Consider the following 26,974-nt stretch of genomic DNA (forward strand, 5'->3'; position numbering starts at 1 on the left):
TAGCAAAAGCCACACAAGCTTTCGGAGCTCCACCTGAAGAAGGGGCTTGGAGCTCCGAAAGCTTGTGTGGCTTTTGCTACCAAATAAACCTGTTGGACTTTAACCTGGTGTTGTGAGACTTCTTACTGTGTCAACAGGATTGTGACAGAGGGCCAGGAACCATGCTAGGGCCATGACAAGCTTGGTGTGAACTGGGGTGAGGGGAGTCAGAGCTCCCAGTCAGCAGATTTACTGAATGTTTTGTATTTTATCATCTAAATTTATCAATTCACTTTCATGAAGGTTACAGAAAATAAATGAACTTACTGGGAGGATAAAGAAATCCATAGGAAATGTGTCTGTCTGCTCTATAAGCTGAACAGGTTTGACTGTGAGTTGCAGAGATGCGGATATCGGGTCTCACACAGTTGCTCAGAAAGTCTGGGATGTTAAACAGCTCCACCTGTATTGGGTTTAAAAGACTCTGTTACTATGGTACCAGTCAGTCTCTCAAGTCTCTCGAGCAGTTTTATTCTGACAAAATAAACATTTAGAAAAATATTTTATTGATTTATTTGGACCATCCAGAGCGCTGCCTTCACATTCTGGGCATCACATGTTGAGACGACATCACCAATGAAGTGCTAAAGAGTACTGGTCAGGGGCGCCTGTGGGACATGGGGCAGAGTTTTCCCTCTCGGGACTAAGTCTCTTGGGGGCAGGGCCGGGGATGGAGAGTGTTTCCCAATGCACGGGGTGGCACGGTGGTTAGCACTGCTGCCTCACAGCTCCAGGGACCTGGGTTCGATTCCCAGCTTGGGTCACTGTCTGTGTGGAGTTTGCACATTCTCCCCGTGTCTGCGTGGATTTCGTCCGGGTGCTCCGGTTTCCTCCCACAGTCCAAAGATGTGCAGGTAGGTGTATTGGCCATGCTAAGTTGCCCCTTAGTGTCGCAGGCTGCATACGTTACAGGGATTAGTGGGGCAAATATGTGGGGATACGGGGATAAGCCTGGTTGGGATTGTTGTTGGCGCAGACTTCATGGGCCAAATGGCCTCATTCTGTACTGTAGGGTTTCTATGAATGTCGTTGGGAATTTGCACCCTATTGCCCTCATTAAGTAGGCACTGAGGGGTTTTGTAGATTGGGTTTAATGCCTCACTCCCTGCTATCGTCTCTGGGCGCTATTTTTAAAAGGCACCTGGACATAGCTGACCCACAACTGATGAAAGAAAATGGATCACTAGGAACTCTCTGAAGCTGGAAGATTGACCTTCTCAGAGACACTGAAGCTCGAAGATCCACCTGATAGATGTGGGGTATTCCAGGATCCACGGTCGCTAGAGGCCTCCATCCCAATCCCTGGAGGCAGGCCCAGGCAATCTTCAGTTAGATGCCGATGTACATGTCACATTGGTCCAAAGGTATTCTGGATCGGTGATTTCCCCATTGGCAGCACAGACAATCAGGTGGGAGGGTCATTCCAGTCGGCCCTTCATCTCAACTCCATTAGCGGGATGCAAATTGGTTTCCCATTGGCCTCTGGAAATTGCAACCTGCTATGCCGGGGGAAGCAGTAGATCCCACCTTTCGGGGTGAAACTGATTTTTGGACCTCCCACTGCCCACCTGCCGCATGGCCAAAGGTAAAGTTCTGCCCATGATGACTAAGAGATGACTGAGGCTGGCAGGACACATCGTTCACCTCCCGGATGTACACCCAGCCAGAGTGACAGTAGAATGGACACCACCAGGCGGAAGAAGATGATGGGACTGGCCAATGATGAAGTACATTTAAGGAGAACCTCTCAAGGTCGGACACCACCTGGGCTGTAGTGAAAGAGATTGTGATGGAGCAGGGTCAGTGGCAGTTGTCTTGCTGCCCAATGTCCCTCTCGGCCCACATGGGCCAAATTCAAAATCTAAGTATTTTGGTATCACATGACTGAAAAGTAAGAGAGATCTTGGAGAGCAGAAGCTCTTGCCTCGAGTGGAGGTTCAAACATGTCAATACTTACTATAAATAAATAGTTCTGGTCCAAAAGACCCGAGCAGCATACAGTTTGGAGACTTGACAATCATCTTATGGAGGATTGGTGTGGACCGTGGCACCTTTGTGTCCATCAGACTGAAAGGTTTTATTATTGGGGCAGTAAAAACTTGTTTCCATTCATGTACGTATCTCATGGCAACATCAAAAAGGTTCAAATTGGTATCATTTACAGCACTTGACAAATACTTTATAAACTGGTGAGCACAAACCTGTTTAGGAACAGTGTATGAAGTCCACAGTGGCATGGAGAATGTTTCACTATATCCACTTATATAACCTTGATGATGCAGGATATAGTACTTAGTACGATACAGAATTGCAGGACGACCATAAAGTAGGTGCTTGTTTTCTATCAGGGAAACCAAAAAGGCAATTAGATAAATACAAAAGTTCCATACCAGCAGAGATCCCAAACAAATCCGGGAATGTTACAACTTGCAACTTTAATTATGCCCATGAGTAATGAGGGGTCATTTTCATAAATAGATCTGTTTTACAAATAAAAACTCAAAGTAGCACTGAAATTGAATGTATTTATATTTCGAAAAGCCTTACCTTCTGTTCCCCTGTGTTGTAGCCGTCTGTTCAGATCATCTCCTTTATTCTAAAATGATTAAAATAAATTTATAAAGTCAATGTAATAGCAGATTTGAATATACTAACATTTATGCTTATGAGATTATGCTACACTTCTTGACAGTTGGAATAATCTTAAACTGCAATTATTAAATATCATGGATAAATTTCTAGACTCTAAATGTATCAAGGGGTATGGGGAGAGAGCTGGAGATTAGGATTGAGCTAAAGGATCAGCCATGATCATGGTGATTAGCAGAGCAGGCTCGAAGGGCCGAATGGCCAACTCCTGCTCCTATTTTCTACATTTATTTATATCAGCATTACATATGGAAAGAATCGAGGGCAAACATTTCAGCCTCAATTTTAACTCAAGATGCAAGGACTGGGGTAAAAGGGAAGGACATCATGATTGCCAAGGCTATTTTAACACCCAGCCCTTATTTATATATGAAGATAGTGACTCCAGTCTGAATCTGGTCGGAATGATGTGGAGCTGGATTTCGGATGGTAGAGGATTGCTATCCAAGCGTATGTTAAGTGATCAGCCAGGGATGATGGTGGGGCAAGCTGGGAGCATTCTGAAACAATCGTGGTCAAGAGGGAGGCAGAGGACTCCCAAAATTTCCCTGTAGATACTGAGGGAAGTGCTCCTGATGCTCCTCTCACAAGGAGACTATTAGAAAACATTTCCTGGACTAACTTACCTGGGATTCTTCAGTCACGATTCTACCTGCCACTAGATTTCCTCATTCTGGCTCTGGTCATCACAAACATGATCCCGAATTAATGTCGGATCAGGGTCAAAATTACATTTATTAACATTTCAATATTAAATGGCCTGCTTCCAGAGACAGTGAAAATAGTGGCTGTGGGTGCAACATGTTGGGAACGCAGCAAGGAATGACCTCTGCCATTTTAGGCCTCCCCTTCCACCCGCATCAGGCAGGTGGGGTTAAAATCAGGATTTTCATTTCTGAGCAACGGAAAATAAGAGCAGTGTCATATTCATGAGGAAATGAAAGATATTGCCTCTGGTATTTTTTACTTCCAATAAAACCAAAGCTGCAAAGGGTAGCTTTTCACATCAAGATAATTGACCAGGCTACATGTTATCTCAGCAAACTCAAAATGAGCAATTGGTTGGAAAATGTAAGTGTTATTTTCTAACCCTCTCATCACATGTGCAACCCAAATCATCCTGAACTGCTGAAGCAGCAGCAATGTGGGATGGTTTAGCCACTTCCTCTGGGATGGACGGCCTGAATGAGGGGCTCCGCAAAATATGGTTCATACTGCCATGGGTTCCATTATTAGGAGCTGGTTTCAGTCCAAGAAGATCTGAAAACGAAAAAAAAATTGACTGGTGTAATTTTCCTGTTGAAAATGACTAACCACAGAACATAACCAAGATACCTTTCCAAAAACACATTTTCCCGCTAAATCCATATGAATTTTTCAAATCTCAAAAACTGAATTGTGGTGGTCTGCATAGTTAAGCACAAACGGTTAGGGCATGATAGTGGATCTCTATTCTGGAATCAACTTGTGTATATTTTCAAAGTGGAGTTAGTTAGCTCAGTTGGCTGGACGGTTAGTTTGTGATGTAGAGCGATGCCAACAGCATGGGTACAATTCCCATAACAGCAGAGGTTATTCATGAAGACCCCACCTTCTCAACCTTGCCCCTCGCCTGAGGTGTGGTGACCCTCAGGTTAAATCACCACCAGTCAGCTCTCCCTCTCAAAGGGGTGAGCAGCCTGTAGCCATCTGGGACTATGGAGACTTTACCTTTATTTTTAAAGCGTATTAAAGTTTTAAAAAGCAAGACTCCGTTAGACCTCAAAATTAACCTAATTCTATGCAGATAAACAATGACAAGGCCATAGTGCTAACCTCAAATTAAAATAAATTAGACGTCAAAGCAGACATTTCTCTAGACATTACTCCAGATCTTTTGATGGATAGTTTGTGGGAACAGTGCTTCTAAAATTGCCGGTAGCGTTTTGTAAAAGAGGTACCCTGTATATTGCTAATGAAATAACATAGAGATTGGCTGTTGAGCTGAGAACAAGGAAGTGTATGAGGTTTGTGTTGAAGTGTAGGGGTTTGTATGCAATTAAGTTATAAAGTCATTAACTCTGGCTCAGGTCCAACGAAGAAGTACTTAGTGAGTTGTAAACAAGTCATGATTCTTCATACTTGTATGCCTCCCTTTGTTAAAAGTAAGACTGTAAGTTAAGGAGGAAAAGTGGAGACGACCTGTCTGGAGGTCAATGTTTCAGGGTTGACTTGTTAGGGTGGCTGACACAAAAAGAGACAAATACTTCTCACACATGGAGCAGGAGCAGAGTTTTTCTTCACCTTTGCTCAATTCTCTGTCAGTCAGGCGATGACTTATATTTTTTCTCTTCATCTCTGTAAACTTTTACCCATCACACCTAAGAGATATTCTCACCAGGACAAGGTATCTTTAAGAACAGAGGTTACAGGCTAATTTGTGACTACACCACCTCACTCCTGCAAGAACCAAGAGTGTCACTTACTTGCAAGTAGTCTGAGATTCAGAAAGGCAAGAAAGCCAGCTGACATATTGGACCACATTTTAGACCAGAAAGACCATAAAACATAGGAGCAGAATTAGGCCACTCGGCCCATTGAGTCTGCTACACCATTCAATCATGGCTGATTTTTTTCTCATCTCCATTCTCCTGCCTTTTCCCCATAACCCCTGACCTCCTTATTAATCAAGAACCTATCTTTCTCTGTCTTAAAGATACTCAATGACCTGGCCTCCACAGCCTTCTGCGGCAAAGAGTCCCATAGATTCACCACTCTCTGGCTGAAGAAATTCCTCTTCATCTCTGTTTTAAAGGATCATCCCTTTAGCCTGAGGTTCTGCCCTCTGGTTCTAGTTTTTCCTACTAGTGGAAACATCCTCTCCACATTCATTCTATCCAGACCTCGCAGTATCCTGTAAGTTTCAATAAGATCCCCCCTCATCCTTCTAAACTCCAACAAGTACAGACACAGAGTCCTCAACCATTCCTCATATGACAAGCTCTTCATTCCAGGGATCATTCTTGTGAACCTCCTCTGGACCCTTTCCAAGGCCGGCACATCCTTCCTTAGATATGGGGCCCAAAACTGCTCACAATACTCCAAATGGGGTCTGACCAGAGCCTTACACAGCCTCAGGAGTACATCCCTGCTCTTGTATTCTAGCCCTCTCGACATGAGTGCTAACATTGCATTTGCCTGTCTAACTGCCGACTGAACCTACACGTTAACCTTAAGAGAATCTTGAATAAGGAATCCCAAGTCCCTTTGTGTTTCTGATTTCCTAAGCATTTCCCATTTAGAAAATAGTCTATGCCTCTATTCCTCCTTCCAAAGTGCATAACCTCACACTTTTCCACATTGTATTCCATCTGCCACTTCTTTGCCCACTCTCCTAACCAATCCAATTCCCTCTGCAGCCTCCCTGCTTCCTCAATACTACCTGTCCCTCCACCAGTTTTACCAGTTCTCCAGGGTGGCAGTGGTTGGGTTGGGCTGCCTGTCATGGGGACGTTGGAGGATGCCTTGCGCCACTTACTGGCCAGTTGCAGGCCACTTGCCACTGCTGCTGGCATTTTACTAACGGTGGATGGGTTCTCCTCGAGATGGGGAGACAACTAAGTGAATCCCGGCAGCCTCTTTGCAAGCTGGGGGTAGGGGGCCATCTAATTCAGGCACTCTTGGAAATGAGATGGATCAAGTCAAGTGTCGGTGGGGGAACATTTAGGAATCGGTGATCATTGAATCATAAGTTTTAGGAATATGGTAGAAAAAGACAAGGGGCAATCAGAAGAAGAATAATTAATTGGGGGAGAGCTGGTTTCAATGGGGCAAGAACAGAGCTGGGCTGGATAGACTGGAATGAAAGGTTGGCAGGAAAAACTGTAGCTGAACAATGGGCTACTTTCAAAAAAGAAATGGTTCAGGCACAGTCAAGGTATATTTCCTTGAAGGAGAAGGTAGGGCAAACAAATCCAAAGCTCCTTAGATAAAGAAGAAAAGGTATGCTTATGACGGGTGTCAGGTAGAAAATACAATTGAGAACCAAGAGGAATACAAAAGGTTCAGGGGAGAGGTGAAAAAACATATTATGAAAAGAGATTATGCAAAGAAAATTGGCATCCAACATAACGATGAATCCCAAAGTCTTCTATAGGCACAAATAGTAAAAGGGTGGTAAAAGGAATAGAGCTGATTGGGGAGCTAAAAGGGAATTTCCATTGAGACAGGAGGTTGCGATAGTAAATAAATACTCTATATCTGTCTTTACCAAGAAGTTAGATGCTACCTAAGCCATGATAACAGAGGAGAATCTCTGTTACTTGAATGGTTCGAAATTGATGGAGGAGAAACTGTTGGGTAAACTGTTGCTACTTAAAATTAACAAGGCACTGGGATCAGATAAGATGCAGCCAAGGAGCTTGAAGGAAGTGAGAGTGGAAATTACAGGCCATAATCTTTCAGTCTTCCCTCGACTCAGGAGGTGTCAGAGGACTGGAAAATTGCAAACTTTATGCCCTTGTTCAAAAAGGTTTGTAAGGAATGATAGGCCAGTTAGTTTAACTTTAGTGGTGAGGAAGTTTCTAGGAATAATTATACGGGAGAGAATTAATAGTCACATGGAAAAATGTGGGTTGACTAGGAAGAGTCATCATGGATTTCTAAAGGGAAAACTTTTACCTGTCTGACTAGCTCTGGTGTCCCTTAGCCCAACATAGTTTCAATGGTATCCTCACATCCAGGCACTGTTCCTGCTGGAGATTCTGCTGAGACTGCTGGCCCTCAGATTAATTGGTAGCTCCTGGGAGTGGACAGCCATCACTTAAAGCAACAGAATCCCCAACGGCAACTATTAGTTGCAGGAAGGCCAAAAAATATGGCTGGGGTCCCACAAACAGCTATGGATTTTGAAGTCGTTGTCGGGGCTCATTCCACACCAACAAAATTCAGGCCATCATATCTCACATAAGGCAGGGTCAGTAAGAAGTGAAAATCCAAACAAGATAGGTAATCCTGTTCCAAGGAGGAAAGCTTTGATTCAACCATGCTGTGCATGAGAATGCAGTTGTGTAAACTTTGAATGTTGTTGATCACATGTGTATACTTGAACCTCTTGGTAGACCAGCTATTGAAAACTGTTGATATTTCAGATATTTAAGAAATTTCTCTCAAAGTTATCACGTTATTTTATCTGGAAATCCATTCCAGGTGTAATTGTTTTGTGTGGAGAAGGACCTCCTGACATTACTAAATGTCAGTTTGACACGGTGCCCCATGGTTTATAGGAATATTCTGGATCCAACTTTCCATACTATTTGTTATTTTATGTATCTCTATAATGTAACCACTCAATTGCTTCCTTGTAATGTCAAAAAGCCAACATTTCTACAATCTTTCCACATAATATCAATCCATTATCAGGGGCAGAATGTTATGGCCCCATAATGGTGGGGGTGGGGCTGTAAAATACAGCGAGCCATTCAGAAGTACAGTGACTTCAGCAGGACCAGTAAATCCCGCCAGTGGGAGGAGCCCCAGGAATCAAACTTTGTGTCTGAATAATCCCCAGAATATCAATCTCCCTATCATGTTCGGATGATTGGAACCGCATTGTTAGCCATTTTGCCTCCGTTAAATTTGTTCATTTTTCCCTTTATGCGAGGTAGTTTGCATTTAATCCATCAAATTTAATTAGTCACCACCTACCTATTTTGTCTGACTCATTTTAAAGGGCCTACTCAAGAACCAATTTGCCTGCCTAACTTGGTATCAGTTTGCAATGAGTTCGGAATCAAAGTTATTAATGTAAATTAGTAGCAATAAGGTTTGAAACACCCACTCTGATGGGGGTGATTCTAGCTAGTTTCTTAACCATCCTCAATTTTTAACTTGAATTTCCACCAATTTAAGTTTAACTAGCAGCCCATTATGCATAACATTGTCAAATACTCTTTTATAAGACAATATACAGCACAATGCACCTGAGATACCACTTCTTCAGGAACATCAGATAGGTAGTTAATTGGAGCATTTGTCTGCAAATGGATCACATGCAGAGACTTGACACCATTCTCCTAGTTTGGAAGGCCTGAAAGATTAGAGCGAGATTTTGTGTATGTACATCTGTGAATGACTGAAACCTCATGTATGTGCATGGAAACTACAACACAGACATAAGCCATTCAGCCTAATCTTTTGTCAGTGTTCACCCCCATCAAAGAACAAAGAACAGTACAGCACAGGAAACAGGCCCTTCGGCCCTCCAAGCCTGTGCCGCTCCTTGGTCCAACTAGACCAATCGTTTGTATCCCTCCATTCCCAGGCTGCTCATGTGACTATCCAGGTAAGTCTTAAACGATGTCAGCGTGCCTGCCTCCACCACCCTACTTGGCAGCGCATTCCAGGCCCCCACCACCCTCTGTGTAAAAAAGGTCCCTCTGATATCTGAGTTATACTTCGCCCCTCTCACCTTGAGCCCGTGACCTCTCGTGATCGTCACCTCCGACCTGGGAAAAAGCTTCCCACTGTTCACCCTATCTATACCCTTCATAATCTTGTACACCTCTATTAGATCTCCCCTCATTCTCCGTCTTTCCAAGGAGAACAACCCCAATCTACCCAATCTCTCCTCATAGCTAAGACCCTCCATACCAGGCAACATCCTGGTAAACCTTCTCTGCACTCTCTCTATCGCCTCCACGTCCTTCTGGTAGTGCGGCGACCAGAACTGGACGCAGTACTCCAAATGTGGCCTAACCAGCGTTCTATACAGCTGCATCATCAGACTCCAGCTTTTATACTCTATACCCCGTCCTATAAAGGCAAGCATACCATATGCCTTCTTCACCACCTTCTCCACCTGTGTTGCCACCTTCAAGGATTTGTGGACTTGCACACCTAGGTCCCTCTGTGTTTCTATACTCCTGATGACTCTGCCATTTATCTTATAACTCCTCCCTACATTATTTCTTCCAAAATGCATCACTTCGCATTTATCCGGATTAAACTCCATCTGCCACCTCTCCGCCCAATTTTCCAGCCTATCTATATCCTGCTGTATTGCCCGACAATGCTCTTCGCTATCCGCAAGTCCAGCCATCTTCGTGTCATCCGCAAACTTGCTGATTACACCAGTTACACCTTCTTCCAAATCATTTATATATATCACAAATAGCAGAGGTCCCAGTACAGAGCCCTGCGGAACACCACTGGTCACAGACCTCCAGTCGGAAAAAGACCCTTCGACCACTACCCTCTGTCTCCTATGGCCAAGCCAGTTCTCCACCCATCTAGCCACTTCTCCTTGTATCCCATGAGCCTTAACCTTCTTAACCAACCTGCCATGTGGGACTTTGTCAAATGCCTTACTGAAATCCATATAGACGACATCCACGGCCCTTCCTTCATCAACCGTTTTTGTCACTTCCTCAAAAAACTCCACCAAATTTGTAAGGCACGACCTCCCTCTTACAAAACCATGCTGTCTGTCACTAATGATATTGTTCCGTTCTAAATGCACATACATCCTGTCTCTAAGAATCCTCTCCAACAACTTCCCTACAAAGAAAAGAAAATAGTCCACATCATAATTAACCTCTGTTCCTGTATCTCCTTTATCCACTTTGTCTTAATTCATCCATCTGATCAAATATTGAAAGTTGACCTATGGCAGATCCTTGGAGCTGCTCACTTTCTGCTGCATCCAGAATAGTGGAAACCCCACAATTCCAAGAAAATTCCCAGCCATAGTTTCCTCATTTTTATTTATTCTTTCATGGGATATGAACATTCCTGGGCAAGGCCAGCATTAGTTGCTGATCCCTGATTGCCGCTCGAGAGGTTGAAGGTGAACCCCCTTCTTAAACTGCGGCAGTCTGTCAAACGGTCCCTGGGAATGGGAGGCCCGGATTGATAATCCGGCCATTCGGAGCAGCTTCTCCCGAGGTACGTGTGCCAAGTTGGGAAATGATCCAACTCTGCGTACCTACCTCAGTAGTAAAAGTCTGGGCCCTCGTTTTAAAATGTTGAAATGAGTCTGAATTTTTATATAATATTTACATCACACAAGTAGGCCGTCCAACCCAACAAGTCTATTTCGGAGTTCATGCTCCTCACAACCCTCCTCCCACCTTACCTGATCTCATTCTTTTGACAAACCCTTCTAATCCTTTTGCCATCATGCACTCACCTAGATCCCTCTAAAATATATCTGTGCCACTTGTCTCAATGTGGTGTTTGTTTGTGACCCCCAGGTTTGGACTCTGCACAACATCCACCCTATCTAACTCCTTGGTAGACCTCTAGCAGGTCACCTTTTGGCCTTCTCCATCTTAGAGGAGAGAACCCCAGCTTCTTCTGTTTTTCCTGATGGTTGTAACCACATCTTAATTCTGATATCATACTTGTTACAACCATACCATCAAATTTCAGCCAATTTATTCATCTCCAGATTAAAGAGCACCTACAATTTTAGCAGGAATAAAGATGCCATGGGTAACAATCCGATAGACTAAAGGAGTTGCACAGCATGATTTGTTCAACAGAACAGAAGTAACTGAGGGGCCTTCATAGTAATTAGACGGCAGAGGAAAGAGGGAGTTAGAGGATTTATTATTGATAATTGGTTGCCTTTTTAAAGTGAAATTATTTTATTCCGTCACATACATACAACTGTTCTGACAATTATTAATTAATTCTTTCACCTTCACCTTATTCCTGAAATAAAAATAAATTTAGCTTTCAACTCGTGTTTAATATTCTTTAGCCTCTCTTTTTCTGGGACAGAATACAGTTCTGGGACAGGAAACAATTCAAGGTACAAGTTCGACATATATTAAGTAACTTCCCAATAGCATTCTTATGCTTATAAATACTTGAAAGAACTTACCGCACATAACATTGTACAGTTCAATGTTTTCAAAGGGTGGAACCTTGGTTTTATATTTGAAACTAGGCCCATAGCCTATAAAAACAGTCTAGAGAAGCAACAAAACCAGAACAATTAAAACATTATTGCACCAGGATAACACATACAGTGCATAAAAATATGGAATTTATTGTTGATATTCAAGTAGGGTGAGAGGGCACTAGCTTATTCCTCAAATTCATCACACGGTGAGTTCCTCATCTCAGTCAAGCAATCATAGAGAGAGTTAAGCACTCCACCATGAAGTAGAGAGGAATCAGGAACTGAGTTCATCTGGATCGCTATCCTAATTGTAATAAGACAGTATAAGAAAAGGACTGGGAATAGGTTGCCTGATCTTGACCTCATGTTCATAGAACAGAGGGATACGAGTAGATGAGAAAGGTCAATCTTGAGTCTTTCCTCTGTTAGTAGATCATTAAAGATCAACCAACCATTTCCAAGCGTTTTGCTTCGGTTGGCGGGAAGGGAAAGAAAGGCAAGAGAAGATGAAGGAAGTACAGAATTTTACATCATTATCCCTACTGGGACAGCATGGATTCTGTTCATTATTGGGCTGAATCTTCTGTCCATTATTGGGCTGAATGTTCTGAACGCTGGCAATCACTGTTGGATTGCCGCTCCACTCCTAGTATTTTAACAGGATGCAGGGCTCCTCATTTCTTGCCCAGGCTTCCAAACTGTACCTTTGCGGAGCTCACCTGTTCTTCATAGGGCAGGACTGTCATGGAAAGCAAAGTCACACCCACTTTTTCCAAGACTAGCTGTTATATTTTGGTCGGTCTTCATTCGCTAAGAAAGTAAAAAGCTTTGGGATATTTAAATAGCTTTTCATTGTGTTAGCGAATGAGTGTATGAGGTAATTGGGTACGGTAGGAGTGTGATAGCTGGGTAGGATGGTGAGGTAGGTTTGGGTCAGGTTATGGGGAGTCAGAGGGGAGAGTCAGAGGATCAGGGGGTGGATCAGATAGTCAGGGAAGGTGGGTGTGGTGTCTAAGAGGATCAGTTCTATAGTTACCCAGGAGTTAGATATGGTTTATTCCTATCTAACATTTCCCTGATAACTATTTTGGAAAGTAAATCTGAACCAGAAATCAACAAACTTAAACCAGAGTTGGTGACTATTTCAGAAGGCTCCAAAAGGTGAATTTTACGTTGGACGTTGAAATTTCCTGGGCAATTCCCACAGAGTCCTTGGTTGGGCCTTCCGAGGCAGACCCCCAGCACACCCACCAGGGTACTTTTGGGGTACAGCCATCTGGAGATCGGAAAACCTGGACCATTGAATCAAATGGTATCTCTCTGATGTGCAATAGTTATCAAGATGTTTTCCGAATGCACAAAAAAACTTCAATTCAATTCCCGGTGGCAGAGAGTGCGAACACCGGGAATCAGTAGGAAAACCAGCACACATAAATATTGTTTTTTAATTTATTCATGGTGTGTGGGTATCACTGGCTGGGCTAGCATTTATTGATCATCTCCAATTGTCCTTGAACTGAATAGCCATTTCAGAGGGTAGTTAACATATCAACCCCATTGCTGTGAATCTGGAGTCACGAGTAGGCCAGACCAGGTAGCGTCGGCAGATTTCCCTCTTAAAGAACATGAGTGAACCAGACGGGTTTTTACAACAATCGATAATGGTTTCACGGTCATCATTAGACTTTTGATTCCAGATTTTTTATTTAATTCAAATTTCACCATCGGCCTGGGCCCCAAGAGCATTACCCTGGGTTTCTGGGTTACCAGACTAGTGACAATTCCACTGTGCCACCATCTAGCCCCCTGCTCACATTCCTACATATACAATTATAAAATCATAGAATCCCTACAGTACAGAAGGAGGCCATTCGACCCATCGAGTCCGTACCGACCACAATCCCACCCAGGCCCTATTCCCATAACCCTCACTTACTCTGCTAATCCCTCTGACACTAGGGTCAATTTAGCATGGCCAATCAACCTAACATCTTTGGACTGTGGGAGGAAACCGGAACGCACGCATACACGGGGAGAAAGTGCAAACTCCACACAGACAGTGACCCGAGGCTGGAATTGAACCTGGATCCCTGGCGCTGTGAGGAAGCAGTGCTAACCACTGCACCACCGTGCCGTCCATTGATAATGGGCAACTCTCCCTTTATGGATATCTTTGAATGATGTCATTGATAACTATTTGAGGGTGTATTAAAGGTAGTTATTGCTTTTGTACTGAACTTTATTATAGGAAAAAGGAAATAAATGGAACAGGAAAAAGAATTTTGTGTGACTTTACTCTCCTTTTTTCTTATAACTCAGCTCACAGCCCAAGTCCTTCATCAGTCCTTCTGTCCAGGCAAGGAAAAGTGGTGGGGCTAATCTAATATCTAGACCACCAGCACAGAGGTCAATCACAACTGCAGGCTGTATTCCTACGAAGAACGATAGTTAACACTTCAGTTGTGGGCCCTGGGTTGCTCTAGATCCAACGCTCAAATTCCACTGACAGCTAGAATGACTGGGCAGGTCAAGGACAGAGTCAGAACGCTAGATGTAGAAGCGGGTCTGCTGTGGACCTTTGTTGTAATGCATCCACACCATATAATATTCAGAATGATACATTCAGCATGAAAAACAAGATACAGAACAGTAACATCATTTGATATGACTTGTTCGAAAGTTGGAGTTGAATGACTGGCAAACCATGGCAGAGAAAACTGTATCGTTTTCGGAAAAGGAGTGAAAGACAACTTGTTCAGGCATAAATATTATTTTATTCCATTAATCTGAGGTTGAAAAAGTGAAGACCCTTGATACACCCTCACAATTTTCCTTCCCCCACTGAAGTTGAAAGTTCTACCCAAAGTTTTTAGTAAAGAATCATTCAGAATGTAGTAATTATGACTGTACCATTCCTACCTGCATACTATTGATTTTATTGTCATAGCCATGGTCACCTTGAAAACTACATTTTCCCGAGAGTTTTCTGGTAACATCCATTGGTTTTCTGAATACAGAAAGATCCATTAACATATGATTTCTTAAAGAATTAAGAAATATTACACACACACACACAATACATTCATAGGCTTATTCCCTACATTGTAAAGCACATTGGGCTGAAATGGACCGTAAAATACATTTCTGTTCCTGTACATCCCTTGAATGACCCATTGTATTATTCAGTATTATAAGAAGTGTGAAGTGAGGTCAAACAGTTTTTATCTATGTTTATCACAAGCCATTTTTCAGAATGGCATTCTGCAGAGTTCTTTTAGTCAAGTTAGTTCTCAAAGTATCCACTCACTTTTAGATATTATTATTCTCCTACACTAATTTCAAAAGACAACACATGACCCTGAACTTTTGTGCAGACGGAGAGGGGGGGGGGGGGGGGAGGGCGGGATACAGGAGTGGGTCACATTTTACAGACCCATTGTTCACAGAGGCACCTGCACATGTTAAAGGGCAGCCGCCTGCAGGCTAATCTGATTTTGGCTAAAAGGATGTCCAAAACACAACTTGTGTACTTTTGACCTGTAAAAGAGAGTCTAAAGTTCGCAGAATTGTTTGAGATGTAGAGTATCCTTTTGGATATTGTCCCAAGCCAACTTTGGGATATAAGGTGCCTTTTGGGAGTGTTAATAACAGACATAAATGTGCAAAAGAGCCAATAAAAGCACTGAAACTGTCAAAAGGAACTGCCAAAAACCTGCCCTTTAAATATTTGGGGAAAAACTCTGTTGTTTTGAATAAACAAAATCAGTGCTTGCAATTTCACTGTCTGTCCATTGGCATAAGCCTCCGGGTTATCAGGATTAGTGCTGCATGACTGATTTCACAACCTATCATTATCACAGTGGGATGACTGTCAGTTCATAGTTTGATTGGCACCTCCAAGTGTGTATAAAGTGTTTAAAGTGGGACTGTGAATATAAATGCTTATTATAAGGGATTAATTATTAGAATAAAATTAAATATAGTAAATGGGTTTTTAACAATGTGAATTAATTAATAGATACTTAAGAACTTTATCTCGGCATGGTTCGTGAGGTCTGCCAATGGTGGATACTGGGTGAGTTGGCATGGAGGCTATAAAGGGGAAAGGTGGTGGGTAGGAGCATGGGTTGGCATGAGTTGGTACTAAATTGGCATGGGGCTATAAAGGGTGGGTGGGATGTGAAGCAACATGGATGGGGCATGGGAAGTGTATGGGGGAGCGAAGGGTGAGTACTGGAGGGCTTTTATTGATTAATTGGTTTTTTTTCATATTTGAGACGAAGTGCCAGAATACGAAGGCAACAGCTGCACTGCCTCCACACTCTGCCCACCACGACTTCCAATTCACCCCAACCCCAGACCAAAAATCAGAAGTTCCAGGGCACTTTTTCAGAACTTCGGTTCAGTTTGTGGAGCTGGGAAATGCCCCGACTCTGCTCAACTGACCCAGGAGTGAAAATTCAGGCCAAGGTGTAACATCCAAACATTGCAATCTGTCTGCAGAAAGATACAGGTGGATCTTCTGTTCAATGTCATCCAAGCTGTTGTTACCTACATGCTAAAACTTGCATCGAATCTCATTCAATCATCACCCAGTGTTCAATGAGCTGCATTGGTTCCCATCTGAGTTAACACCTCAATTCTACAATTCCCATTATTGCTTTCAAATTCCTCCATGGTCTCACACCTCCCCATCTCTGTAATCTCCTCCAGCCACACAACCCCCTGAGAATGTCTACACGCTTCCCCCTCTTGAACACCCCTGACCTTAATTGCTCCAGCATTGGTGGCAGTTTCTTTAGCTCCTTGGGTTCTAAGCTCCGGAATTTCTTGTCTAAACCCCTCTACCCCTCTTTCATCCCCTTAAAATGCTCCATAAAATCTACTTTGAGAAAGTTTTTGGTCATCTGCTCTTGTGTCTCAGCAGCATATTTTGTCTGACAATTCCTCTGTAAATCACTTTCGGACATTATTATAAAAGGTGCTATGTAAATATAAGTTGTCTTGTGTAATACCACAAAACATTTTTACCATTTTCTTTCAAACAACTAAACAAAAAGTAGGGTGATGTGGGTTCAGACATCGGGAAGGGGTGGGGGACTCGGACATTGGGGTGTACCGGGAGAGGGGTTCAGACATTGCGGAGGGTCAGGTATCAGGGCTATGAAGAGTTGGATCAGTCAGGGTAGGATGGTGGGGGGGGGTTTGGGTCAGATCAGGTGGGGTGGGGTCAGAAGGTTGGGTCAAGCAGGGTCAGGTCGGGAGAGTTTGGGAATCCCATGCAGGTGGGGAATATTATGGGGTGGGGTACCCTGTGGGGTTGGGAGTATGTGGGATGTCCCGTGTGGGGACCAATCTGGGTGTTTAAAATAGTTACACTGAAATTAGAAGTGGTTTTATTCCATCTAACTTCTTCAGAGCAACTATTAGTGTAACACTGGCAAAATCATCCAGAGTTAATGATTTAAATCGCTTTGTCAGATGGTTCCCAGCCCAGAGCAATTGTCCAGGGCAAGTTAACGCTTCTAAACAATTACCATGTTAAACCCCTTACCTCTGAGAGCGATTCCCTAGCACATCTTTATGGTTCCCCCAAATCTGACACTGGGGAGCCAGGAGGTTCTGGGTCAGTATCCCCAATATCAATGCAGTTCCCATCATGTATCATCTAACCAGGGGTGCAAACCATGTCACACAACTGCAGAGTCTATCTCCTGAAGTGGGAGTATTAATTATACTCAGCACAAATTCATTTTACTTCGATTCTATACTTTAGAAAGCAAACTACTTCCTTGTGCGTATCTTCTGAAAAGTACATTTCAAAGTCATCCTAAAACAGGTGCTTTGAGGAGTTGATAAACTGGCTAGTGAGGGAATTCCAAGCCTTGGTGCACTTTCAGCTTATAAGATATTTATTAATGATCTCTATGGATAAACAACACTGAAAGTAATACTTAGTGGTCCTACAGATGTGACATGGCTGTGATAAAGTGGTATTGCAAAGTAGATTTAACATATTATCTTGGGTTATAAGTAACAAAGTACCATAATCTTGACATGGAAGTGTTAGCGATAACAATACCATGTCATACATTCTGTAATCACAATGTGAGGCTAACCAGCAACCCTTGAACAGTTTTAGTGAAACTTATTTGAATACATGAGGGTTCTGCCACATAATTTTTTAAAAATTCATTTCCAGGAGTTCTGCATCACTGGTTGGGCCAGAATTTATTGCCCATCCCTAATTGCCCTCCATTTCAGAGGACATTTGAGAGTTAACCACACTGGGGCAAATTTTCCCATTGCTCCCGCCAGTCTCTTAATTCCCTTATACTCTCCGTGAATTATAACAGTTCGATTTATCAGTCATATTACAATAACTCACAATAATTTCAGCTTTTCTTTCAACTGTTACTACTAATATTTTCATTTTGCAGGGACTACAATAGAGTACAATAGACTACAATTCAGATAAAATACGTGAACCATGTGGGCCTTACCCTCATGGTCGGTCATGATATGTCTCTCTCAGACTCGATGGGCGGGATTTTATGGTCGCGCTCGCGACCATGAGGGTAAGGCCCACATGGTTCACATCTTTTATCTGAACAGAGAGTGATTTATAATCTTCCACTCTTTATGAACAAGATTGTAGTCCCTACAAAATGAAAATATTAGTAGTAACAGTTGGAAGAAAAGCTGAAATTATTGTGAGGTTATTATAATATGACTGATAAATCGAACTGTTATAATTCACGGGAGTATAAGGGAATTAAGAGACTGATGTATTATATTTCCAAACAAAGGGAAATAATTAAATCCATAATGCAATTTAAGAATTAGTCAGATTTGAATGGACAATCCTTTACAGAAAATAATTAGTTGTGCAAGAATGTAGTAATCATGTTATAGGGATAAAATAGTTACATTAAACCAGAAAGAAGCAGTCTATGATTTGTATGTAATTTAATCAAGTACCTTGCTACCAGCCACTTCCTCTCAACCATTAAATGGACATCTTCAATCCTTCTGTTGTTCGCATAATGTAGACGCTTTGGGAGGTTCATCTTCAGATAGGGCTTGAAATGCTGGTCAGGTCTTTTACACTAAAAATAAAAATAGTTGAACAGATCATGTAGTACTCGGAACTCTATTAAAAAACAGCTCTTGCAAGGATTTATCAGTAAGTTAGTGTTGCTTTAGCGTTTGAATTAGTTCTCATTTGTGAGTGGAAACTGTGGAAAAAGCAAATTGCGTCACTCAACACAGATCCCGCACTTGAGCAAAATCCAGTCGGGCACAGTATAGGTGACATAGGAACCCTATTATTACACATTGGATGGCACAGTGGTTAGCACTGCTGTCTCACAGCGCCAAGGACCTGGGTTCAATTCCGGCCTTGGGTCACTGCCTGCGTGCACGTTCTCCCAGTGTCTGCGTGGGTTTCCTCTGGGTGCTCCAGTTTCTTCCCACACTCCAAAGGTGTGCAGGTTAGGTTGACTGACCATGCTAAATTCCCCCTTAATGCAGGAGGACTAGCAGAGTAAATACATGGGGAAAGGGCCTGAGTGGGATTGTCAGTGCAGGCTTGATGGTCTGAATGGCCTCCCCCTGCACTCTTAGGGATTCTATGACATCTTTCTATCCCTATATACAAGCAGCAGATCTCAAATTTTACAAGATACATTATTGGTTAGCTTCATTTAATCCAAGCAAACAGGAAAGTTCATATTCCTGTTAGAATAGAATCCCTATTGTGCAGAAGGAGGTCATTCGGCCCATCGGGTCTGCACCGACCACATTCCCACCCAGGCCCTATTCCCGCAACCCCCCCCACATTCATCCTGCCAATCCCCCTGACACTAGGATTAACTTAATATGGCCAATCAACCTAACCCGCATATCTTTGGACTGCGGGAGGAAACCAGAGCACCCGGAGGAAACCCACGCAGAAACAGGGAGAACGTGCAAACTCCACACAGACAGTGACCTGAGGCCGGACTTGAACCTGGGTCCCTGGTGCTGTGAGGCAGCAGTGCTAACCACTGTGCCACCATGTCGCCCCTGTTGTAACTTTAACTTGCACAATCAGTTTGAAAAATCCCACTATTGATGGTTCAGTGAGAAGCAGCATCACTATATACCCCAGTGTGTCGGATTCGTCTTTCTACAAAATATATCCCACATTACAGATTCCCAATTTCCACAAGTTCACTGTGAGGAGGTTCTGAACAAGAAGGAAGGTCATAAACAGGAAGAATCATCCCTATCCAATTTACAGCATTTCCCCGTGGCTCATTTCAGACCAGCATCTATGGAAGTTTGGGATATGCCCTTTTCAGATCCTCCCTGTGGTGGAGTGGCCTCAAGCAGATTGACCCATTAAGGAGAAAACAGCTTTAAAAGAAATAAATCACAATCTGCTTTATCGCCCTCCTGGAGAGCTAACTTCACCTTCCAAAAACGGTTTTCCATATGGTGATGCTATATGGTCGTCGCATTAGGAGATGGCATTTCTAGAATAGATTTTTATACCGTGGTATCAGGCTGCTGTGACATGCCGTGTGTGGAATTTGTAGCTTGGGTTCCTGACACTCAAAGGCAAATTTTGCTCCAGGGTAATGAGCAGGATGTGGCTGGTCCTGTAGATAATACGGCAAAGATTTATGCAGACAGCTCACCACTCTAGAAATTCCAAACTTGCCAGGACCATCAGGGCTCATGTGGGGAGAGGGGGAATCTAAATGAAGCAGTGACCTAGGGAACCAATACAGTCTGAACATATATCAACATGAACAGCTCTTGAATATTACCTCAGAATCTTACAATGACAGAAGTTTCCAGCATGTCACCTGCCCTACAATTCTGGCTGGGGAATAATGAGAGGAATGAAACAAAGGCAAAAGCAAAGAAAAATAAATATTGGGAAGTTGGTGGGGGGAGGTGGGGAGTATTTTGTGGATCACTGGGAAGGTTGGCAAGTGTTTTTGCAATCGGGAATGAAAGGTGAGATTTTCTGTGACTTCAGAGACTTGAGGCATGAAATTGAGCTTGGTAGCACCAGCTCTTTGGTTGCTAAGGGTGCTGTTTGCAAACTAAAATGGCATCCACTCAGTTCACGTACAGACTTCACCACGCTGGACACCTCGAGTGTGTAAAGCTAATGCAGAGCAGGCAGATCATAACATCACACATTAATTTTACTCTATCTGCCACCTTGGCGCTCGGTGTTCCAGATGACACTGTCTCTTAACATTGTTCAGCTGAACACACATTCAGCCAAACAGTCCCATCTCCATCTCCAGCCCAAATCATCAGGGAAAGAAGATGTTTACCATGTTCTTCAACACCTCATCATTTCCAACTCTAATACTGCCATTGAGTACTGGAAGCTTCCCTCTCCTATTGTGCTGCCAACATTTATTTTCAATAGCTTTTTAAATTTCCAAAGATCCTGCCCTCCCCTTTTTCCTGTTAATTCAAGTAAAAGGATAGCAGCTGATCAGTTGTTAACACAGATAATAGATTAAGCATCTCCGTTCCAGAGTGGCAGCCACATGTTGTAATGACACAAACCTCTGTCACTCTGTGTGCATGCACCATTCTTTATGCAACTTGGGACAATTGGATGAATTTTTGGTCCTTTTGGATGATTCCAGTTCGGGTACTTCAGTTTCTAGCAATGCCGTCAGACAACGGCTGCCAGTCTGTTTAAACCGTGAAAACATTTGAGACCAAATTTATTGAGGATGTCAGCTGAACGTGGACAGTGGATCTGTGGATTACCAGAGCAAAACCTGATCCAGATGCTCGGCTGTCAAATTGTAACAGGAGGCTATTCAAGTCCAAGAATGCTGAATTTGGGTTGGGCAGGCAGATGGCCGAAGAGGACGTGGATCCAGGAGAGAGTCGGGCATATTTGTCAGGCAGGAATCAGGATACCCAGGAAGGATGGCAAGTGGGAGGGGTGGGTGGTTTGGGAGACTAGGCAGGGACGAACAAATGGAACAAAGGGAAAGGTTCCCTTGAAATGCACAGGGCTCACCCTAACCCCCCCTCACAAAGGATTTACCACCCCTTCCCACCCACCTTTTAAGCAGGTTCCTTAAAATAACCGCCATTCCACTCCCACCTGCCTGCCCACACCAACCCATATGATGACGTGGGCAGAATAATATTCACGGCACTTACCTTGTAAACAGGTTCAATTGCCCATTAATTAGTTATTCAGAAATGGTGGGCTAGCTACCAATTTCGGCATTCATCCAACCACCATATTATGGGAGATCGTTTGGGGGTGGAACCGAAGGGGTGGGCTTACCACCCCTCGAATTTTACGTGCACTCCTCCTCCTCCCCCCCACCCTACTGACTCCACTGCCAAAAACATGTTGTAAATTCTAGCCCCACATTATCACTTCCAACCCACACTGGGATATCAGTTACAGTAATTAAAGAGGAAATCAATTTTAATAATTAGAAACAGTATTCGCAGCTTCTACTTTGGCTGAATAGTATTCTTTAGTAAGCAGAAAAGGTAACTGCTATAATTTAAACAAACAATATTAAAATCCTCAAAATCATAGAATTGAATTATAGAATTCCCTACAGTGCAGGAGAAGGCCATTTGGCCCATCGGGCCTGCACCGACTACCCTCCCACCCAGGCCCTCTCTCCATAACCCCACGTGTTTGCCCTGCTAATCCCCCTGACACTAAGGGTCAATTTAACATGGCCAATCAACCTAACCTGCACATCTTTGGAATGTGGGAGGAAACCGGAACACCCAGAGGAAACCCACGCAGACACGGGGAGAACGTGCACACTCCACAGACAGTGACCCAAGGCTGGAATTGAACCCGGGTCCCTGGCGCTGAGAGGCAGCAGTGTTAACCACTGTGCCACCATGCCGCCCATTTAATGTAATCCTTGGAGTGATTAGATCGACATTTTCTGTTTCTGCACTTGCTGGCCTTCCATTTTCTGTCCATTCACTTCAGTGGACAGAAGGGTCAACGAGTGCAGAAGCAGGGAATTCTGGGATCTATATTAGCAGTAGATTGCATTATTATTCAAAATATTGTGGCCAAAGTTTTACAGCTGTTCCTGCTGACAGGATTCTCTGGTCCCGGAAGCAGCAACCTCCCCGCCATGGATTCCCTGGCGATGGGGAAGTGTGAACAATTGGAAAAACCCATTGACAGCGGTGGGAGTGGAAGATCCTGCCAGTGGCCAATGGTGGGGGGGGGGGGAGGCCGCCGCTGCCAAAAAACATGTCGCGAGGGTTGTGGAAAATCCCGGTATCTTCTAATCTACATCCTTGTTTTAAATATTGCCTTCCAACAATGCAGTGCTTTATACTCACAGTAAGGTTGGCCACCAGTGCTTTGGGGTCATCTGTAAAGAAAAGTAATTGCAGTTTTAAAAGAGAGCTGTATAATGAAGAGATGCTCATGGGTTACTGAAAGATACAACTTTTCCCCAACCCTAATTATATTAACAACTGATCACAAACCAAGGGATGACAGTCACAAATATATCAAACTCTCATACTCCAATTAGACTACATCAAGAAGCACCATATTTAAACAATGGTTACAGCAAGTTACAAGAGTTGGCCACGATTTTCCAGAACCGCCCCTCACCCATGCGCCATATTTTCCGGTGGTGGATGCAGCCCGCCATTGACCGAATCTTCCGATTCTGCCAATGTCTACAGGGTTTTGCATTCCCCGCATCCTCCGCCGCCACAACACAATGAAAGGTATTCTCTGTGAAGATGGCAGTGTATGCCACACATAATGGAGAGTATCCTCTGTGAAGACAGCGATATAGTGTCATACAGCACGATGGAGGGTATCGTCTGTGTGAAGATGGGACTTCCAACTCCACAAGGACTGTACAATGGTCACTCCTATCAATTCTGTCATGGAAAGATGCATGTGACAGATAGATTGGTGTGGACAAGGTTAAATAGGTTTTTACTCTCTTGTTCATTCACACATGATTGCCACAGGCCCTAAATGGTAAATATGGCCTACAGGAATCAGCCTTCTCAGTCAGTAGTGGTGCTACTGATCCATGCTTGAAAATTGAAGTCAAATATGAACAAATAAATCAGATTTATCTGCAGTGTACTTACATCTGGCATTGTTCCTATTTCTGGGGCGAATCCGTCCCAGTGATCCAGGGAACAGAATGATGTCATCAACTGTAGAGAGGTAGTTACTCAAAAACTCTGTTTTCTCACAGCTTGCATCTTCCATTCCTTTCAGAGAAATCAGAAGTACCACTATTTTTTATGTTCTTTAAGTTTAATACGCAATTGCTTATTGGGATCAGTCAGCTTAGCAGTGCTTCACTGACTGATATATTCATAAGAACATAAGAACTAGGAGCAAGAGTCGGCCATCTGGCCCCTCGAGCCTGCTCCGCCATTCAATAAGATCATGGCTGATCTGATAGTGGACTCAGCTCCACTTACCCGCCCGCTCACCGTAACCCTTAATTCCTTTACTGTTCAAAAAATTATCTGTCCTTGCCTTAAAAACATTCAATGAGGTAGCCTCAACTGCTTCACTGGGCAGGGAATTCCACAGATTCTCAACCCTTTGGGTGAAGAAGTTCCTCCTCAACTCAGTCCTAAATCTGCTCCCCCTTATTTTGAGGCCATGCCCCTAGTTCTGGTTTCACCCACCAGTGGGAACAACTTCCCTGCTTCTATCTTATCTATTCCCTTCATAATCTTATATGTTTCTATAAGATCTCCCCTCATTCTTCTGAATTCCAATGCATATAGCCCCAGTCTACTCAGTCTCTCCTCATAAGCCAACCCTCTCAACTCCGGAATCAACCTAGTGAATCTCCTCTGCACCCTGTCCAGTGCTAGTGTATCCTTTCTCAAGTAAGGAGACCAAAACTGTACACAGTACTCCAGGTGTGGCCTCACCAGCACCTTATACAGCTGCAACATAACCTCACTGGTTTTAAACTCCATCCCTCTAGCAATGAAGGACAAAATTCCATTTGCCGCCTTAATTACCTGCTGCACCTGCAAACCAACTCCTTGTGATTCTTGCACAAGGATACCCAGGTCCCTCTGCACAGCAGCATGCTGCAATTTTTTACCATTTAAATAATAAGCATTTTGCTGTTATTCCTACCAAAATGGATGACCTCACGTTTACCAACATTGTACTCCATCTGCCAGGCCCTCACCCACTCACTTAGATTATCTATATCTCTTTGCAGACTTTCAGCATTCTCTGCACACTTTGCTCTGCCACTCATCTTAGTGCCATCTGCGAATTTTGACACACTACACTTGATCCCCAACTCCAAATCATCTATGTAAATCGTAAACAATTGCGGTCCCAATGCTGATCCCTGAGGCACACCACTAGTCACTGATCGCCAACCAGAAAAACACCCATTTACCCCCACTCTTTGCTTTTTGTTAGTTAACCAATCCTCTATCCATGCTAATATATTACCCGTTACACTGTGCACCTTTATCTTATGCAGCAGCCTTTGGTGCGGCACCTTGTCAAATGCCTTCTAGAAATCCAGATACACCACATCCACAGGTTCCCCATTGTCCACTGCACATGTAATGTTCTCAAAGAATCCCACCAAATTAGTCAAACATGACCTGCCCTTCATGAACCCATGCTGTGTCTTACCAATGGGACAATTTATATCCAGATGTCTCGATAATTCTTCCTTGATGATAGATTCAAGCATTTTCCCTACTACAGAAGTTAAGCTAACCAGCCTATAGTTACCTGCCTTTGTCTACCTCCTTTTTTAAACAGTGGCGTCACATTTGCTGTTTTCCAATCAGTGGGAATCACCCCAAAGTCCAGCAAATTTTGGTAAATTACCACTAGTGCATTTGCTATTTCTCCCGCCATCTCTTTTAGTACCCTGGGATGCATTCCATCAGGACCAGGAGACTTGTCTACCTTTAGCCCCATTAGCTTGCCCAACACTACCTCTTTCATGATAATGATAGTTTCTAGGTCCTCACCTGCCATAGTCTTCCTGTCATCAATTTTTGGCATGTTATTTGTGTCTTCCACTGTGAAGACCGACACAAAATACCTGTTCAATGCCTCAGCCATTCCCTCATTTCCAGTTATTAAATCCCCCTTCTCATTTTCTAAAGGACCAATGTTTACTATATATACTATATTTCGTTTTATATATTTGTAGAAAGTTTTGCTATCTGTTTTAATATTCTGAGCTAGTTTACTCCCATAATCCATCTTACTTTTCTTAATGGCTTTTTTTGTGGCTTTCTGTTGACCTTTAAAGATTTCTAGTTGGCTGCTGAGGGTATTACTAAGGTTGTACATCTTATACATCAGGGAACTGGAAAAGGTGTTTGGCTGCGTCATTGTGCAGGAGGCCACTGGCTGTGCATTCTGACCAGGATCATGTAGGTTTGGAAGCAGGATGTTGCATCAGTTCTGCTACTCAGGTTGTTTGGACTGCCTCCCCTTATACCTGGAGAAAGAAGTCTCCAGGAGCAGAGGCAGGTGCCTGGTATTTCTGCAACATGCGCAAATTTACTCGTGTAGTAAAAGTGGCAAGAAATACTTGAAATGAAATTCAACAACATCTAACTACACATTCATTCAGGGGATGGCACAGCGGCATAATGGTTAGCACTGCTGCCTCAAATGTGCCAGGGATCCAGGCTTGATTCCTGGCTTTGGTCACTGTCCATGTGGAGTTTGTATGTTCTCCCCGTGTCTGTGTGGGTTTCCTCTGGGTGCTCCGGTTTCCTCCCACAGTCTGAAAGATGTGCTGGTTAGGTGCATTGGCCCGAACAGACGCCAGAGTGTGGAATTTCACAGTAACTTCATTGCAGTGATAATGTTAGCCTTACTTGTGACTAATAAATAAACCTTAACTTTAACATTCTACATGAAGGTTGCAAACAGGGGGCACAAAGACTACTGAAAATTTTCCAACATTCTTTTTCTGCAAAGGCTTTAGAACTGGCCTTGCTTTTAATGTTCACTTTCTCCACATTAACTTGTACTTTAGCTATTGCGCAGCTATAAGGGGTAAGTAACCTAAACTGATAAATTGGAAAATAGAGCTCACACTAGCCTTTATAATAGATTCTAATCAACATCAATGACATTTATTCAATAGTTATTCAACTGCAAAAGGTTCATTTCATAGTTAACTCAAGATAAGTTAATTGAGTTTGTTCAGGGCCTCAGGTTCTGACATTATCTCTTAAATCCAAATACCTCAATTATAAATGACTGCTTACGGCATCGGTGGTTTATCTTAATTTCTTCCCTAATTGCCTTTTCTTGTCGTGTGTTCCGCTTATTTCAAGGTTCCTTTCAGAATTATAAATTCAGAGTCTTACAAATTC

At 43.2% G+C, this 26,974-nt stretch overlaps 1 protein-coding gene across 1 annotated transcript in view; it reads right to left on the bottom strand.

The window, feature by feature from the left end:
• The window catches only part of enpp2 (ectonucleotide pyrophosphatase/phosphodiesterase 2), an 88,952-nt gene that overhangs the window by 19,903 nt on the left and 42,075 nt on the right, over positions 1–26,974 (bottom strand). Inside the window, exons 14-22 of the mRNA XM_078216508.1 lie at positions 23,720–23,845; positions 22,943–22,974; positions 18,557–18,684; positions 14,495–14,582; positions 11,555–11,642; positions 3,779–3,948; positions 2,587–2,635; positions 2,241–2,380; positions 307–442 (exon numbers count right to left, since the gene is read on the bottom strand). Of these exons, the coding sequence (XP_078072634.1) occupies positions 307–442; positions 2,241–2,380; positions 2,587–2,635; positions 3,779–3,948; positions 11,555–11,642; positions 14,495–14,582; positions 18,557–18,684; positions 22,943–22,974; positions 23,720–23,845 (957 nt within the window). The remainder of the gene's footprint in view (positions 1–306; positions 443–2,240; positions 2,381–2,586; positions 2,636–3,778; positions 3,949–11,554; positions 11,643–14,494; positions 14,583–18,556; positions 18,685–22,942; positions 22,975–23,719; positions 23,846–26,974) is intronic.

The sequence above is a fragment of the Mustelus asterias genome, chromosome 7 (assembly GCF_964213995.1).
Source record: "Mustelus asterias chromosome 7, sMusAst1.hap1.1, whole genome shotgun sequence".
Lineage (NCBI taxonomy): Eukaryota > Metazoa > Chordata > Chondrichthyes > Carcharhiniformes > Triakidae > Mustelus > Mustelus asterias.